At 43.0% G+C, this 16,745-nt stretch overlaps 1 protein-coding gene across 2 annotated transcripts in view; it reads right to left on the bottom strand.

Moving 5' to 3' along the window:
• Positions 1-15,060, bottom strand: part of EGFLAM (EGF like, fibronectin type III and laminin G domains) — an 88,686-nt gene extending 73,626 nt beyond the window's left edge. The window contains exon 1 of one of the 2 annotated variants that reach the window (XM_080372115.1): positions 4,225-15,060. In XM_080372115.1, the coding sequence (XP_080228241.1) occupies positions 4,225-4,336 (112 nt within the window). In that variant the 5' untranslated portion in view covers positions 4,337-15,060. The remainder of the gene's footprint in view (positions 1-4,224) is intronic. The other variant, XM_080372116.1, reaches the window with a different exon arrangement.
• Positions 15,061-16,745: the final 1,685 nt, after the last annotated feature.

The following is a 16,745-nucleotide window of genomic DNA, read 5'->3' as shown; positions in this document are numbered from 1 at the left end:
TCTGGCCTGGGAATGACTGACAAACCCTCACAACAAGTCTGTGACAGCCTCAGGATAGAGAGGTTTCCCAAGGCTCACTCTACTTCCCTAACTCCAAAACAACCCCTCTTCTCCAAAGCATCACTGGGAACCCCAGTATCTGGTATAGGTATAATTCCACCACTTCTTAAAAATGTCTTGTCTAATTTTACCTTTCTGAACACTGGTGGAAGTCTACAGTAGTTTTAGAGGTGGCACTGGCAAAATGGTGCCCAAGAGAAATATACATCAAAAGTTTTCTTTTACAGAGGAAGATAGGATGGAAAGGACCCAACATGTTTTGCTGTGAGTAAGACTAATTAAAATCATAAAATATACTTCAAAATGAGTGATTAACAGTGACATGCTAAGTGAAAAACCTCAGTGTGTTCCCACCGCTGCCCTGGAGGGTACTGGGGGAATGCTCATACCTGTGCAAGGTGGCAATGGGATTCGTCATCACTAGCAGATTTACCCGAGTAGAGACCCCAGAGGTATGACAGCAAGTCAAATAAAAACGAAAATGTCACACAACATTGTGACACAGCTTCTTCCCAAATGCGATAAACAACAACAAATATGTATATAATTAGTGCTTGGTTGGTTTTATTCGTGTAGAAGGCATCAAACACTGTCGTCTGATAGCCTGCCTTTTGGCCTATGTCACAAACAACAAAAGGATGATATTAATATTTCCCCAAATAAATTATTCACATCTTCTTTATTAGTTTTAGCTCACAGACATGCACCACTGCCAGCTCTGCAGCCCTTACATTAGGAATCATTCGGCTTTAAACTCATTCCTTTGCCCAGACAGTTCATGTTCAGCAGCAGATCAACCTCACCCTTGCATGCTTTACATGTGGGATTTATTACAACAGTGAATTACAATTCACTCTATTTTTTAAAAAAAAATCTGTAATACTTAAAAACTCAAATAAGCACCTTCTTTACCAAAGACTGCTATATTTTCCATATCTGCAGACCTGACTTTCAAGGTAGTTTGCCCTATGTTGATACCTAAACAGGGCTAGAGTTTCAAGTGTTCCATATCCAGCAGCTCTTATTATAGCCAGATTTTATGAAGAATTGAAGCATTGTAGTGCCAAGTTCTTTGGAAAAAAAAGTCATTTACTGTAGTTCTGACCAGGGATCTGGGCTCTTTCGAAAATCTGGCCCCAACACTGAGTGCTACACTCTTGTAAAGTCTTCAGACACTAACTGGTCTGATTTCTCCAGCATTTACACACAAAGCCAGTGATGTCTAGTTATGGACATCTGGGAAATAGATACAATACAAGCCCAATTCTTTGTTTATATTAGTTGGCAAGCATAATATACTCAAAAAAAAAAAAAAAAAAAAAAAAAGGATTCATGGGAAATCAGCTAAATGGTTGGTTCTTTCGTCTGTAATTCTCTAAAATCATAGAACGATTAAAATTCAGTATCATTGTGATTATATTAGCAACACTATTACACACTGGGGGCTAGGTTTAGGCTCTCCAGCTTTCAACTGGTTGACCAAAAATTGAAACAGAAGCAGTGAAAACCTGAGTGTTTGCAGAAGGCTTTGCAAAAAAACAATGTGAAACCCGCAGCACACCCCAGTCTAATCGGCTCCCAGCTACACTATTCACCACACGGTGTCTAAGGATTTGTTTTAAGCCCTTCCCAAAGCGTCTGTCATCCCGTTTCCTTGTCTCTAGTAAATGTATCATATAACTGTAAATAAATGTTCAAATGAGTTTAGCAGTCATCAGGATGTTTCAAATTTGAGCATGACAGCTTTTTTTTCCCCTGAAGATTAATTTAAGTTGCATTTGTGGCCATTTTACTATATATTTTTAATGTCACAAACAAATTTCTCACTCTGCTGCTTTCTTGGGATGACAAAACTGATCTTTGTCAGCTGAGCCCTGTATGAAAAACTTGGAAAAATGGAGATGCATTTGAGTATCTTTTTTCTTTTGACCCACAGGACCTCCCAGTTATTGAAGATGAACTGGTTTTATTATTTCTCTCTCAATATAACCTCTTGCTATCACCTCAGTTACAATTCCTGTACAAGTCTCATTTCTATTGCTAATAAAAGGGCAAAGTGAAAGAAAAAACAAATATTAACTTTTTACTATCTTATCTCTTCTTCACCCACTACTTTTGGATGTGTGAGTAAATGATAGTTCCTTTCTACTTTTAGCTTCCCAGCCATGTGACACACTGCAGAACAAGGTAGAGACTTGAGCTACCTGGAACTATACCTGCTCTCAGCGTCTTAACATTTCACAGTGGGTACCCAGCCATGGGATTTTTGGAAGCCCTCAATTCCAATAGCCCTTGGCAGAATGCAGATGGGATTAAAATCATATACTGCTGCACACAAACTATCTGGGGGATCTACCTCTTCAAATCTCGCTACAAGTGCATTTTCAAATGTTCACACAGACTTTGAAAAAATTGCTCCCACATAGAACGGGCGAAGAAGTAGAAAAAGAATGATTGAATCAGTCACTGAACCTGAAATAAGTTATAAAATAATGAACGTAAAATGTGTAGCTAACAAAAGTAAGATAAATACAATGCTAGTGTGTTAATTAATCTTCTCCACAATACTACAAACAATTTGTTTCTGAGCTGTAAACTGTTCTAACCTAATGTGCACAGAAATACATTCCCCCAGGTCTGTCATCCTGCCACAATTAGGGGAAACAAGTGCTCCAGTAGAGCGGAGGAATCTTTAAAAATATTCACACCAACTTCACACACCTAGTATTTTAATGCAAGCTACTAATCATCTCATTCACAACTACTGTCTGCCTTATTTCCTGAAGTACTTCATGGCAGCTATTATGCCAAGGATCATGGGACTAGATCCCTAAGAGACAAGGTCAGACCAGTAAAATTAGCCATCTGTCCAGTAAGGGCTTTAAGCTCAGGCTGTATTTAAGTATTAAGTTTCCAACTGCACAGGCGTTTGTGGTTTGTGTTGTGTTTTTTTCTTCTCACAAGAGCAAGAGAACACACAATACTGAGTGTAAAAAGCAACAGTACAAATCCTGTAACGCTGCGGGATATATGCAAAAAAAGGGTCTGAAGCTGGAAACGTTTTGCGAGCTGAGGCAGAACTTACTAAACCTGTTATCTTCTCCATTGAACTCATCCCGGTGAACTCTGTGATAAAAATCGGTGGTGGCCTCAGAGCCTCCAGGATCGTCGCAGCCTTTAAGATGGTCTCAGGCATCAGCATCTTCTCTTAACGCCGCATTTTTTAAGTGTGCAGAACGTCAAACTTCACCACGCGCTGTCCCATCTCGCCGTTTACATTTTACCTGACTGTTTCATGCACTGCAGACCGCAAGGGCTGTAAAAGCAGCCCAGAGCCCCGGTTTCTAACTTTGAGCCACTGAGGACCACACAACCAGCACCCTGATCACCGTGCGCATCTCCCCGCCCGCCGTGGGACGGACACACACACACACACAACCCCGCAGGCTGCAGGTGACGCTGAGCCTGAGGCAGGACCTTGCAGCACCCCACAGCATGCTTGAGACAGCACAACGACTTTCTTTGATGGAATGATTGCTTCCCTAGCCATTTTTCTGTCACATTTACTACTCGGTGCTTACGTTACGCGGTACGGCACACACAACTGCCACCACCACGGCACCGCCTTGCCGGCAGCAGACCCCCTGACGGCACCGGGGCTGCTCACGCCGCACCACCGGCCCCGGCTCCAGGGAAAAACGGCAAACAGTTGTGCCTTTCGGCGGCAGCAGCTGCCGGGTCCCGGTCTGTAACTTGGGCGAACCCACCGGCACCGGGTGTCAAACGCCAGAGAAAACGGATCGCAGACGGGTTCTGCCACCCCCGCGCCCCCCGGGCGTCTCCCCGCCGCCGCCGAGGCAGCCTCTCCCCGCCGCGGGCGGGCGGGCGGCGCAGGGGCCTGCAGGAGGGGCGGGCACCCCCACCGCCCCCGCCGCTCCCGGACGGGTTCACTTCACACGGGAGCGCCCGGACCCCCGCGACGACCGGCAGCCGCTCCCGGTGTCGGGCACTGCCCCGCCGGCGTGTGCCCCCGTCCCGCGGCAACGCCGGTTCCAAAGGGGCGCGGAACTTCGCCGGGCGCGGGCGGGCGCCGAGCGGGCACCCCCGACCGGGCCGGCCAGCGGCACCCCCAGGACCCCCGACCGGGCCCGCCGCTCACCCTACCTTGCCGGCGGGGGATGCTCCTCCGCGGCGGCGCCGCCGCGCACCCGATGCACGAAGCCAGGAGCAGCAGCGAGGCGAGGCAGCGGCGGCGGCAGTGCCCCGGCACCTCCATGTGCGCCGCGTTCCCCCGCCGCCGCCCGAACCAGGAAGCGGGGGCCGGTGGCCGGTGGCCACGGGCGAGGGTCGCCGCCGCGCGTTCCCCCTGAGCGGCAGCCGGGCGGGGAGCGGGGCTGGGGGGCCGGCGCGGAGCGGAGCGGCGGGGCGCGCACCCGCGGCGGCCAGGGAGGGACGGGAGGGGAGGGAAGGGGGGAGGAGGCTGGCTCCGGCCCTTGATGGGATTACCGCCGCCCGTGGGGCGGCCGCCGCGGCGCGGGGCACGGCTCGGCACCTCCCCCCGGGGCGCCGCCGCGCAGCTCCCGGCCCCGGCGCTGCCCCTGGGGGGGGGTCGGGGCGGCCCGTGCCGTCGGTGCCCGCTCGGCCGGCCGGCCCTGCCCGCGGGGTGGGCGCCCGGGACCACCAGGGCACCGCGGGGCGGTGTGACACCCCTTCCTTAGGGGGGACCCTCCCTGCTCTCCCCCCTCGCGAGAGGATGTCCTCGGCCCCCTCCCGCCCGGCGGGACCGCAGCCGGCGGCCCCCCTCCCCAGGGCGCAACGGCACTGACACTTGGGGTCATGATTCCTTCCTTTTTCCCTGGTTTCCTTGGGAGGGACGGGGCTGAAGCGGCAGCGTAGTGCCGGGGCGAAGGTGACGCTAGGGAGAGGATTCAGCGAGGAAGTTGTTGCAGAGTTAAGAGGATAAACTTAAATTTAATCCACCCAGATGGAGGCTGAGACCTATCCAGCCACTCCGACTAATATAGAAACCCCTGCGGAGATTAGAGGGAAGGGGGAGGGGTGGGGGAGGAAGGCGTGGGGGAGACGTGGAGTTTGAGGATCCCATGAAAAAACAGGAAGAGATAAGCAAGAAGAAGTCCAAAGCATCCCTTCTGAGCGATGTAGCATGGGTGGGACAAAAGAGCAAATCTGTTTGGTCAGGTATCCCACCTTGGAAATTTAACAGGTAGAGAGGAAGGTGCATGAAAATGCGTATTAGGCAGATATGGGATTATCTGCCCTCTGCTTTAGGTTTTATCCTAATCTCGGCCAGTTGGAGATCGCTTTAAACCCTGAAACACCAGAGCTGTTACGTCTTGAGGGTTTTTGTGGGCTTCGGTTTGGAAATGAGCTTCATTTGTTTGTTTTGCTGTTCACCTCAATAACTTTGAGTGGGCTTGACGTCCATATAAATTACGTATATTTATACAGTCCCTTTTTGAATTTTATTAAATTTCTAACACTGATACTCTGTTCAATGAGTTCCAGGCTGTAATTTTGTAACGTGGGGAAAAAACAGGAGATCAGAAGAAAATCTGTCTCTCTGAGGGAACAATGCTGGGACAGGAAAATAAGGAAAGCTGTACCCTTTTGGGGTATGAGAGGAGACAAGGAAATGGTGACTAAGTCCTTTTGGACAGAAGATCAGAGGAAGGGAGCTGGAGCCCATATGCTGCAAAAGCACCTCAGGAAGAAGTTGGACGGGGAAATCAAAGTCTTCACAGGAGACGATGAAGAGGACAGCCCTTGCGTCCTTCAGGGACACAGCAAGGAGCCAGAAACCTGGTCCCCTTAGAAAGGACAGCATGAGAGTTTCAGAGTGATCCCCAATAGGAGAGCATGCTCAAGGGTGTGGGAATTAGAGATGACGAGTAGCGTACTTGAGATGCCAGTGGTGTCTCTCTCACACCCTTACCAGCCTGCCTTTGCAGAGCCGGAGGAATCGCAGCACGTGTGGGAGAAGTGCGGGGCCCATGGCAGGAATTCCCGGCAGGGTCAGGGACTGCAGCGCATTGTTAAACTGCAGTTCACAAGACAGAGAATGAACTCTGGACTTCACATTTGCCCACAAGTCACATGGGACTGCTCACTCATCAGTAAAAGCAGAAAGATCATGGCCAGGGGTGGTTAAAAGCTACATCTCTCCTTTACATATCGTCCAAGCTATTGTTATTTGTACAGTATGCTGTCATCTAACACATTACTACTTCTGCTTTTCTTCTTCCTTGATCTCCTTCCTTCCTTCCTTCCTTCCTTCCTTCCTTCCTTCCTTCTTTCACTCCTCTATGTCTTCTTTCCTCTGACTTTCTTTTCTGGCAGCACTCATACTGGCCACTGTAGTCTGTCTTCTCTTTCACGTATTCCTATCTACCAAAAGTGATCTGTGATGAAGTAGTAGTTGGACAAACTGAGGCCAGATTGATTGGATCACAAAAGTTCATACCGCTGAGTTTCAGGCAGCTGTAAGTTTCAGACAGATTTTTCAGTTTTAGGTAAAGTGTTCAAAAATTATCTCTGCAGCCATGCAAGCTGGAAACTTGCCTCCTGATAGGATGCATGGGATATTGAGTGGGTGTATGGACAGGTGCTCTTCCTGAAAATCCTACCAACACAGGTAATCCACTGCAAGCCCATTGAATTCCCTCCTAATAACAGAATGAATCCTGGTGGCTTTCTCACTGGTAAGGTTTTTACACTCTCCTTGTTGGCATAGTCCTCAGCTGTCTTCCAGTAGCATACTGATTAACATAAATAATGCTTGGCACACATTTGTTATTGTTATTTTAGTGGAATTAAATTAAAAACCAGAATTAAAATTTAGAACTAGAATTAGAACTAATTAGAAAATTACAACTGTGTTTATTAAAAGATAAACACACGCCTTTGCTGTTCATTAATCTGGGAGAAGGCAGGGTGAGTGAAATGTACCATGTTACTTCTGACAGTCTGAGTTTTGGCAGGGATTCATTTGCCAGTCTCAGACCAGCTTCTGAGATACATCATTCTCTTACAGATGAAAAAATTACCTTTTTCTTGGAGGACTCTACTGTGTCAGAGGGGCACTGTTATTACTAATGACACACCATGGCTCCATATTCATCTATTTGCTCTTCCTTGTCCTCACCTGAAATTCCTTTGTCTGGATTTGGCTTTAATCAATGGTCTGTGATTGGATCCAACCTCGGAGCCATCTCTATGCCAGTGATGAGATTTTTTTGCCATCGAAAGTACATCAATCTGTAAACTATCTACCATGTGCCTGGTTCACCAGTGGTTGTATATAGCTATTGATAAGGACTGAGACACTTTGGATGACTGATCTTTTGGAAGTCCTTAAGCCCAGGAGTCTTAGTGATAGTGGAGACAGTTTCCCATCATTATCTACTGAACATACTCCACTGGAGAAGACACTAACTAAGCCAGCACATGCATTTGGATGTACTAGACCTGTGTTCAACTCAAGTATTTTGTCCTTTCTCCCAGACTATAGATACAAGAGGGAATTGGGCTCTAGTCCACATAGTTTCTTACTCTGGGAAGCAAAGGAATACAACACAGAGCAGAGTTTTCCGCTCATATCTCTTCTCTAAGAGGCAACACATGTGCATGCTGGAACAGGAATGCAAGGAATGATGTCCTGGGCAGACAGGAGAAACACTCTCTCACATTTTGGTGTACCCAGACCCTTCTGAAAGATCTACATCCAGAAGAGTTGACTCAATTCAGCTTGCAACTGCATTACACTGGTGTGTCACATGGGATTTGTAAGTGCTGAAATCAAGAACCATCACTTTTCTTTGAAAAGATAAAAATAGATACAAACGTAAAGCACCAAATGTTCAAACATGGCCATAGCTTCCCTTTCAGGTTTTGGAGGTCCAGTGTAACAGGACTGGATTTTGGGGGTAAATTTCATAGTTGGCACATCAAGTGTCATGATGAAACAAAGTGTTTTTAGCAGGTCTGTAGACCGTGTTCATTCTTAGTGAAAAATAGATCCCTAGGATTATTTTAAACACCTGGTTTTAGAATAAATCACTGAGGAAGCAGTTTGCTGTGGAATGAGCTAAAGCAGGATGTTTACCCCAAACTATTTAGTAGAAGTGAAAAAGCCTTTCTCTATGGGCATTTAAGTGAGCAGATGGAGAGACTGGAGTTTGTGGAAGTCTGGCCAGTGGGGTTTGCAGGCTTTTCCACTGTGATTCATGGCAGGGGGGAAAGCCATGTCTTTGCCTTGGGGCTTGTCTTCACTTGGGAGATATTTGGGTTAAAAGGAACATGTAAAATTATAGCATTTTCCAGAGTAGCTCCATATGTGGACACATTTAGTCCAGAATAAGATCAGAAGAAAAACAGTGAAGTCTTCTGAGGTGGAAGTATAAAAACAGAGTAATCTATGATGAAATGGGTTATTTCACACCTTTATAGTTCTTTTTATGATGACAGTGTAGGGCTCAGTTTAGGAAATTAGGAATGTATATATTTTCATAATAATGAAGAATGGATTTTTCTCTCTTTAACTAAAGCCTCAAAAAAATTTTTTTTCTCTCTTTTTATCTCAATAATCTGCAACTTTGTAAAAGATGATTTCTGGATATGTGGCATTGTGTCAATTCATCCATAATCCACTATAGATTTTTATCAGGAATTTTTCATAGGTTCTGCTTGAAGGAAGTGCATAAACTCTTGACCTTTAATATCCTCTTAGTATGCCAAGGTCATTATACCTATATTACCATGCTGGTATTAATTCCAACATGAGGTACCGACTATGAGTTATACCAATCTGTATTTGTGATACATAGGATTATATAGAAGTAAGGATCTTTTTATTGACTTCAGTAACTTTATAAATTTATGGGAAACAGAGTAACAATTACTTACTGGTTTTCAAACACAAACCTCATAAATGTAAATGTCACTTAAAACCAGCAAACATTATTTTAGCAGGTCATATTTGGTTTTATAGCAATAAAAAATGAATCACAGTAATTTGTATCTTATTATAATTTAATTAGAAAACAGTAATGTTTCATGAATGTATATTTTTTTGCTTCCACTAATCATTATAATAAATATCTAACTGGTAAAAACCCAAATAATTAATTACCTTGCAATATAATGGCTGTTCACATTTATTATTTCATTCATCATTTACAAAATGTCATAGATGTGCTTGGAGTGCATATTACAATATGCCATCTAAAGTCATAACTCCTCTGCATATACTGATTCCCTCTGGCTTAATGAGGGTGTCTTGGGTAGACCTGTTTCTGACCGATACAAGAAGGTAGTAACTGAAAGTGTTTAAGAGTGTTTTAGTGCCTAGGGCACCAAAGAAGTCTACAACACATACTTAGGGCAGCTTTACCCACAGGCAAATGTGGCCCTACAGCCAGCATACATCTGAGCAGGTCAGTAAGGAAGTTCAGGCTGCTCAACCATCTCAGGGAGCAAGGGTAATGGGAACTCTAATTTCCCTGTAGAGTTGGTAGGGTTTCTGCTTTAGGGTATTATTAGGAAACACATAAAGATTAATGTAAATTTAAACTACCTTGAAATGGTGAAGGGATGAGTTTATCTTATTAGGCTCTTAGCTGCTGGCACCATCTACTTATATTAGATCTGGGTCTGAATTGAGCCTTCAAGGCTCTTGTCTTCTCTCTCTTTTCCATAGACAGTCTATGGAGCCTAGATTTAACTCATTTGGGGCAAAAAACCAAAACAAACTATGCCTGCATTTACTCACAGTTCAATATAGAAACAACCATACATCAAAGACATACTACACATTTACACGTATTAAGTGCTGAAAATACAAAACCAAACAAAGCAGCATCAGTTTTCTGCCTTGGTCACATCAATAAATATTTGCCACATATTTATTTGCCCAACTGACAGTTTAAGCCCATTACACTTCCCAAGGACTCGGAGTCTTTCTCTCCTCCATTGTCTCTCATACGGATTGGCTGTGGCATAGCCAGAACGTCAATACACATGAGCAGCCCATGCACCTGCAAGCAATAACTGTGCTCCAAAGAAGGGCCTCTGCTGACCACATCTGCATCGGATGAGAGTCCTTACAGTCTTCTTTCTTTAGACTGTCCACTCTGTCCCCATCTCCCTGCTTCTTACTTTCAGGCGGGTTTTATTAATTACATTTCACTGGTTACTTGTACTGTACAAAGACTTATAAACCCCAGTCAAGACCAGTAGTTCCACACACAGAGACAAATAGATAACATAGAAGTCCTTGTTGTGCCCAAAACTTTTGAGCAGGCAACAAGAAAATGCTGAGAACAAAAGGGAGGAATGGGAGGATGATGAGCAACCAGATTAATAATAGTCATAGCAGTCACCTGGCTGGTATAAACTATTGTGTTCCTTATTGTCTCACTCTTTTGCCCTCACTCATTTTCATTTTTTTATGCCACTTAGCAGGTTATAAAGTGCTCTTTCCTACTATGCTACACATTTTTATTAGTCACAGGATGACACTTTGTTAAGTATCAGCAGTACATTTATAATTAGGAATTAGTATGCATTGCACTGTTAAAACAATAAGATTACACTGGATAAATATTTAATGTTCCTTTCTTCTGCTTGTGGGCCAACTTCATTACTTTGTTTAAGATTTAAAATAAGTGTGATTAGTGGTGAACACAGTAATTAATTTGTGGCAACATTCCAAAATAGATGTTGTAGTCTTACATGTTCACAACCTATTTTATTCTGCAAGCTTCTTTTTGTAAACAGTACTGTTTCTTACTTATATAGCAAATAATTTTACAGTGCTTTGGTTATGGATTAGGATGCCAGTATGCTACAAATGCCTAAGTAAGCCTCAAAGATAACTCAGAGCAAATTCAACCTCAAGATGGACAGATTCATAAGCACAAGGAGCCACTGGGAAATAGGGCTAGCAACATAAGTGGTAGCTTGTAAAAGCCAAACCTTACGCTTGTGGTTTATGACAAAGTTGTTGAATTATCCTTTTTATCAGAGTTATTTGTGTATTTATAGGTTCCAGTTTTAATAACTTTGTTTTCCTTTTATCTTCTTTGGTTTTGGTAATGTTGCAGAAAGCATTGTTTTGAGCTCAGAAAGTTCTTTATATTGTCCCTTATTCAGCTCACAAAGAAACAGCAGCAGTGCGAAGACCCAAATTCCAGAATATGCTCCCAAAGAATGTAAGTATATTGTTATGCATCTCTCTCACCTCTCACCATCTCATCTCAGATAGGTCAGTATTTGCCAGTTGTATTCCGGGTGATTAAATGGAACACGTTCTCTTGTTAACAAGTTAATTCTTGCTAGACTTCAGACACACAGTAAATGTAATGAAAAGCAGCAGAAGGAAGAAATGAACTGTTTTACAAACTTGCTTTAGACACTCACAGAACCTGATTGCACCAAACATTTGCAAGTATGGGAGGTACTGGGGAAATTATGTATTGCCTAATATAGGCTTATTTTTTCTTTTCAGTTTATGATCATGATATAAAGAAAAATGTATGGTCCGTAGAGCTTTGAGGAGTTCTGGGCGCCATCTTCATATTAATTTTCCCATTTCAGTCTTTCTGCTACTCTCAAAAAGAATATGACTTCAAGTATTGACTTTCATTGGTTTTCTATTTTATGTAATATGCGTGCTTTTCCCATCCTCTCATCCGTCAACCTCACAGACCAGTATGTAGCTCCTGCTTATGGTATAATTCCCTGGGGTATTTCCTCTACTTTCCTGATCAGGATTTCACAATGAGGAAAGAAGAGATGTATCACAAAGAAACATGCAGATTTTACAGTAAACTCCATGCACCTTTGGACTTGCGTAGTTTATTTACAGTGAATAAGGGGGAGAAGGGATGAATTCTGCAAAATAACAGATGAAAAGTCCCGTGTTTCATGGCTCTTTCAAATCTGCTGTTAATTCCCATTCTGTTGGAAGGAGTACCTGTGCACTACAGGCAAGCGCACTATTGCCTGCTTCTGCTCTGTGTGCAGAAGGAATGTGATTCTCATCAATCTCTGCTATGGAAAAGTGAAGTCTGAAGGGGAGAATCATGCTCCAGTTTTATCACTTCACCCTTAAATTGAAGACACTTCTGTGAAGCAAGTGACAGGGAGAAGGATGAACATATGCAGCCTCATTTCCTTTACGCACTGATACCTATTCATTGTGCCCCCATGAATTACCTGATTCTCCATGAATCTCACCACTCTCCTTACTTACAGAAAGGAGCAGTTAAGGATGGATTTGCAGAAGAAATGACACTTCTGGAAAGGCCATTGCAGGAGAAGTGGAACATCACAGGATCTGCTAGTTCACTCAGTCTCTTCTGCTCCTTCCATAGGGAATTGTAAGCACTGGAGGAAACAGCAAAAGTTTTAAGTTGAATATTTCTGAAGTCAGAGTATCGAGGAGAAAGCTGCAGAGTGGACACTACATACCTTGTAGGAGTCCAGTCATGTTTCTGAAGTTTCTGTTTTTTAATGAACCACCCTGGATGCAACACACTCCCTCAAATACCAGTTAATCTCTGGGACTTGACATTAAAAAACCACTGTGGGCATCACATGGTGTCCCAATTTGGATGAATGTAAAAGGTAAAAGGTCTCCAACTAATTTTGTGCACTGATTCATCTAAGATGCTCCTCCTCTGTCTCTTTCCAAAGACCACTGGGAACTTCACTTGCCACAGATTAATTCACTGTCTCAGAAACACAGAGAGAATACTGTAGAGTTAATTCCAGCTGTCTTGGAGCTTGGTAAGCCTCTAAGAAGCTTTTGAAAAGTCATAAAACTTTTTAAAGATCTTTAGAAGCAGTTTTTCATGTTTGCCTTAACAGAGTAATACTACTTCTTTAAAAATAGAAGGTAGCAAGATTCAATCAATAGACCATTAAGATATTGCACCACTAAGATAAGATTACCTGGTGAAGCAACTGTGAAACCTTTAAATTTTTAATTTTTGGCCAAGAAAATTGATATATAACAAGAAAGTTGTGTTATTTATTTCGTAAGCCTAACTTGAAATAATCTTACCTCTTTCTTACCATCAGAAAAGCCCCCTGCTTGCCTAAATATGAAACCAATGGGTTAGTGAGATGCTCATTCTGTCATAAAACCATGATTCTTATTCTTTGGGCTGAAAGGTATTTTACACAATATAGCAATTTCCCTTTGCTTCACCTGCATAGGGTAATACCAAGGTTCTACCAAATTCTCGAGGGACAAATTCATCTGTGGTTATTAGGCATGACTGTTTGGAGGCAACAGCTGGCACATGAACTGCCCAGATTTTTAATGTGTGGCACATGGGAGACTTTTTTTCCTAGAGAGCACAAGACCAAATGAACTTTTGAGTAGTCATAGAGCAGCAGATTTATGGACTAGGAAAAGTCATAATCCAGCCTCACTTTTATTCATCAAGACTATGTAGTAGATTAATATTTCAGGTCTCAGCTGTTCTGGCAGGTTGCAAAACACTATAAAGAAAATGGTGCTGGTCTGTAATGCAGTTTCAGAAGCTGTGGGTACCTTTCTGTTAATGTAATCATAACTCCGAAAGTGGGTAATGGTTTCTGTGCAGGGAAGCTGTGCACACACATCACATGTTATATCCATGCTAGTGCATTTAACGCTACCTCAACTATTGCCCTCTGGCCTGTCTGTGCATTTCAGTTTCCTTTGACTTTGAAATTCAAGGCCAGATATTTTCCAGCACAGTTGCCTAATGCCAAGGATCAGGTTTGATGCATGCATTTCCACTCAACGTTCCCGTCATGCTGTAGGGTGTGTGGGGTATAGGACCGTGTGCAGCTGCCCCTCTATCCATCTTGAGTTCGTTTTCCCAAAATTAACACCCCGGGTTCAGCGCTCACCGTCTTGCCCTCACTTCTCTGCTACCCACTGCAGAGGTGAAGTCACTGTGAGGGATTGGGTTTGGACTCCAAGTTACATATGAAATTCCTGGAGAAGGCCATGCAGTCTCCTCCCAGTATCAGCTTGTTGCCCATCTCCGTCCTGCAGAGCAGTGTGTGACACCACCGAGCACAGCTTAAGACCTCCTTACCTAGCGAGGATATGAAGAGGGACATGATGAGCCAGCTGTCCCCTTGACATGAACCTATTGATTTATTTTCTGACAAAGAAAGTAAAAAGAAAGATATGTTCTGCTTGTAATTTGAAGGTGAGTTCTTCCCTTATCTGACTTAGCATTTGTTGTTACCGATCCGATATGAATGAGACACATTGTTTGTAACTTGAAACATCTAGTTCTGCAGACCTTATTAATGCAATTGCCTTACTGGGGTTGATCCAAAGGTGGTAAAGCCAAGAGAAAGACTTTTAGTGACTTTAGTGGACTTTGCATTTGCCAGGTCAATGTTGAGGGGCTTAGGCATAATTTATAGCACCTCTCTGCCGGGGGCTGCATGAAGCTGCAGCCACTCTGTTACTACTGCTGTTAAACTCCAGGCAGAAAAGGCAGCTGCTATAGCTGGGAAACTTCCCTTCCTATATTCCAACCTATGCACATACGCAGGGCTTGCTGTTCAGCTACTGAACAGTGTGAAGGTCTCTGAGCTCCACAAGTCTCAACACAGCACCTAGCAAAACTCGGTGTAGTGAGTCCAGAAATCTCAAGCGAACGCTGGGAAAAAATCCATCAAATTTACTTTCTAATAAAAAGTTAGGCAGCAACAAATTATGCTTTGGCTTATCAAGACAAGAGAGAGAGGAAGCTGTTCACCCAAGCCCCCTAAAGACTGCTCTCTTTAGTTCTTCAGATGCGTATGCTATAGAGTTATAGGATTTCCCACATAGTATCTGCACAGATACGGTGTAACAAGGATGGTAAAGTTAAGGCTGAACTAAATAAGCTGCGATATTGAAAATAAAGAGCTAAGGGGCAAGATGCAAGAAGAGGTTTGGGTGTTTTTTTTTAAGATTCTGTATCATAAGAATTGAGAACTTCACATTTTTGAGGGACTTTGTTACAAAGTTGTTTTGGATTACAGTACTCTGTAATATTATAATTTTGTTAGTACTGCTGTGGTTTTGCACAGCTTTTCCTTTCAGAAACACATCTACGTGTGTAATGCTTGCTCTGCTTGTATAAAGAGCATGTGTACTAGATGGGATGTGGATACTTAATCAGCATCATCAGACCTGCTGCTATATTAAGGCTGGTACCCAGAAATTATAGAAAATGTGCAAAAGTTCTTAAATTCTGCCCAGATAAAATTTCCAGACAGAACAAGGAATCCCAGACAAATTGTTGCTCTAACCATATGGAATATCAGCCTACTTCACATTTTTGTTCTCGTAAATGATGAATTCTATCAAAACTTAGATAAATTACCCTCTTTGGAGAAGGAAGTAAATACTGACCTTTACACAGCCAGAAAAACGAAGATACAACAGCTTATACTCTGAGTAATCTATCTATCTTTACTTATATCAGTGGAGCTATCCTGGATTTATACTACCATCTTTCAATTCAGAATCAGGATCAAGACAGAGCGGTGATAAAGAGCATATAAATAACTATAGATTAAATGGAATGAGCTAGGCTACTTTTCAGTAATCTAGTTACTAGCAGTATTATATATTTATTTTTTCACAAAAGGACCCTCTACATAAAAGAGTCAAATTTCATACCCGCTGGGTACAGGAAGTCCAAGGATGTTATGAAGAGGAGATACTGAGTCATTTTTTTCTATGTGACACTAAACTCATGGCTTCATCTAGATGTGCCACAGCAACAAATGCCACCAATGTCTTTGTTTTGCAGTCACCTTTTCTGATGTCAGCGTTGCTGCTGCCAAACAGACAGATAGCCAATAAGGATATAAATGCATGTACGCTTTACATCAACTGTATTATATTATCTTTTGTAATATATTAGGTCAGATCCTCTGTGGGTTTAAATCAGGACAGCTCCCTGGAGACTGCATCAGCTTCAGGAAAACACAACCTCCTATAGCGAGCAAGGGTCTGGCTCCAGCATGTTACCCTACCACAGCATGGGGAGTAGAGATGAACAGACTATGTGTGAAATAAGATTCCAGTGTTGATGTTGCTTATGTTTTCCAAACCCTTCCTCAAAATCTTCACGGCTTCTTTTTTTCTCACCTCATCCAGGTGAAAGACAATGATGACCAATTCTTCCTATTAATTAAAAATATTCTGACATGATATTTAGTGTTATGAACTATTTTGATTTTTTATTTTACACAGGCAAGATATACGTGTGTTTGTCCGCCCTTTGGCCACCTTCAGAAAAAAAAATATTTTCAAAAGAAAGAAGTACAGAACAAACTTAATCCCATAAAAAATTTGTCAGATCTTTACGGGCATTCAGATGCACTTTGTTAAGAGAAATAATAGCAGCTTGCATTCAAGGTATCGTATCTGTAAGACATCATGCTGCTTCTTGGATTAAGCCAATTTAAAATTTATTGAACCCTGTTTTGCTGGTGTCATATTTGGGTGTCTTTCCTCAGAATACTGTTCTGTAGCTTTCTGGAAATAATTTTTCTTTGATTTATTTCTATTCTTGTACCAATCCCAGAAGTAAGCCATGCTATTTTCTGTTAAGAAAGACACTTAGATCCATATAATGCTGTTTTCTCACATGCAA

The sequence above is a fragment of the Falco punctatus genome (assembly GCF_963210335.1).
Source record: "Falco punctatus genome assembly, chromosome: Z".
NCBI classification, from domain to species: domain Eukaryota; kingdom Metazoa; phylum Chordata; class Aves; order Falconiformes; family Falconidae; genus Falco; species Falco punctatus.
This window is presented reverse-complemented; position numbering and strand designations above follow the sequence as displayed.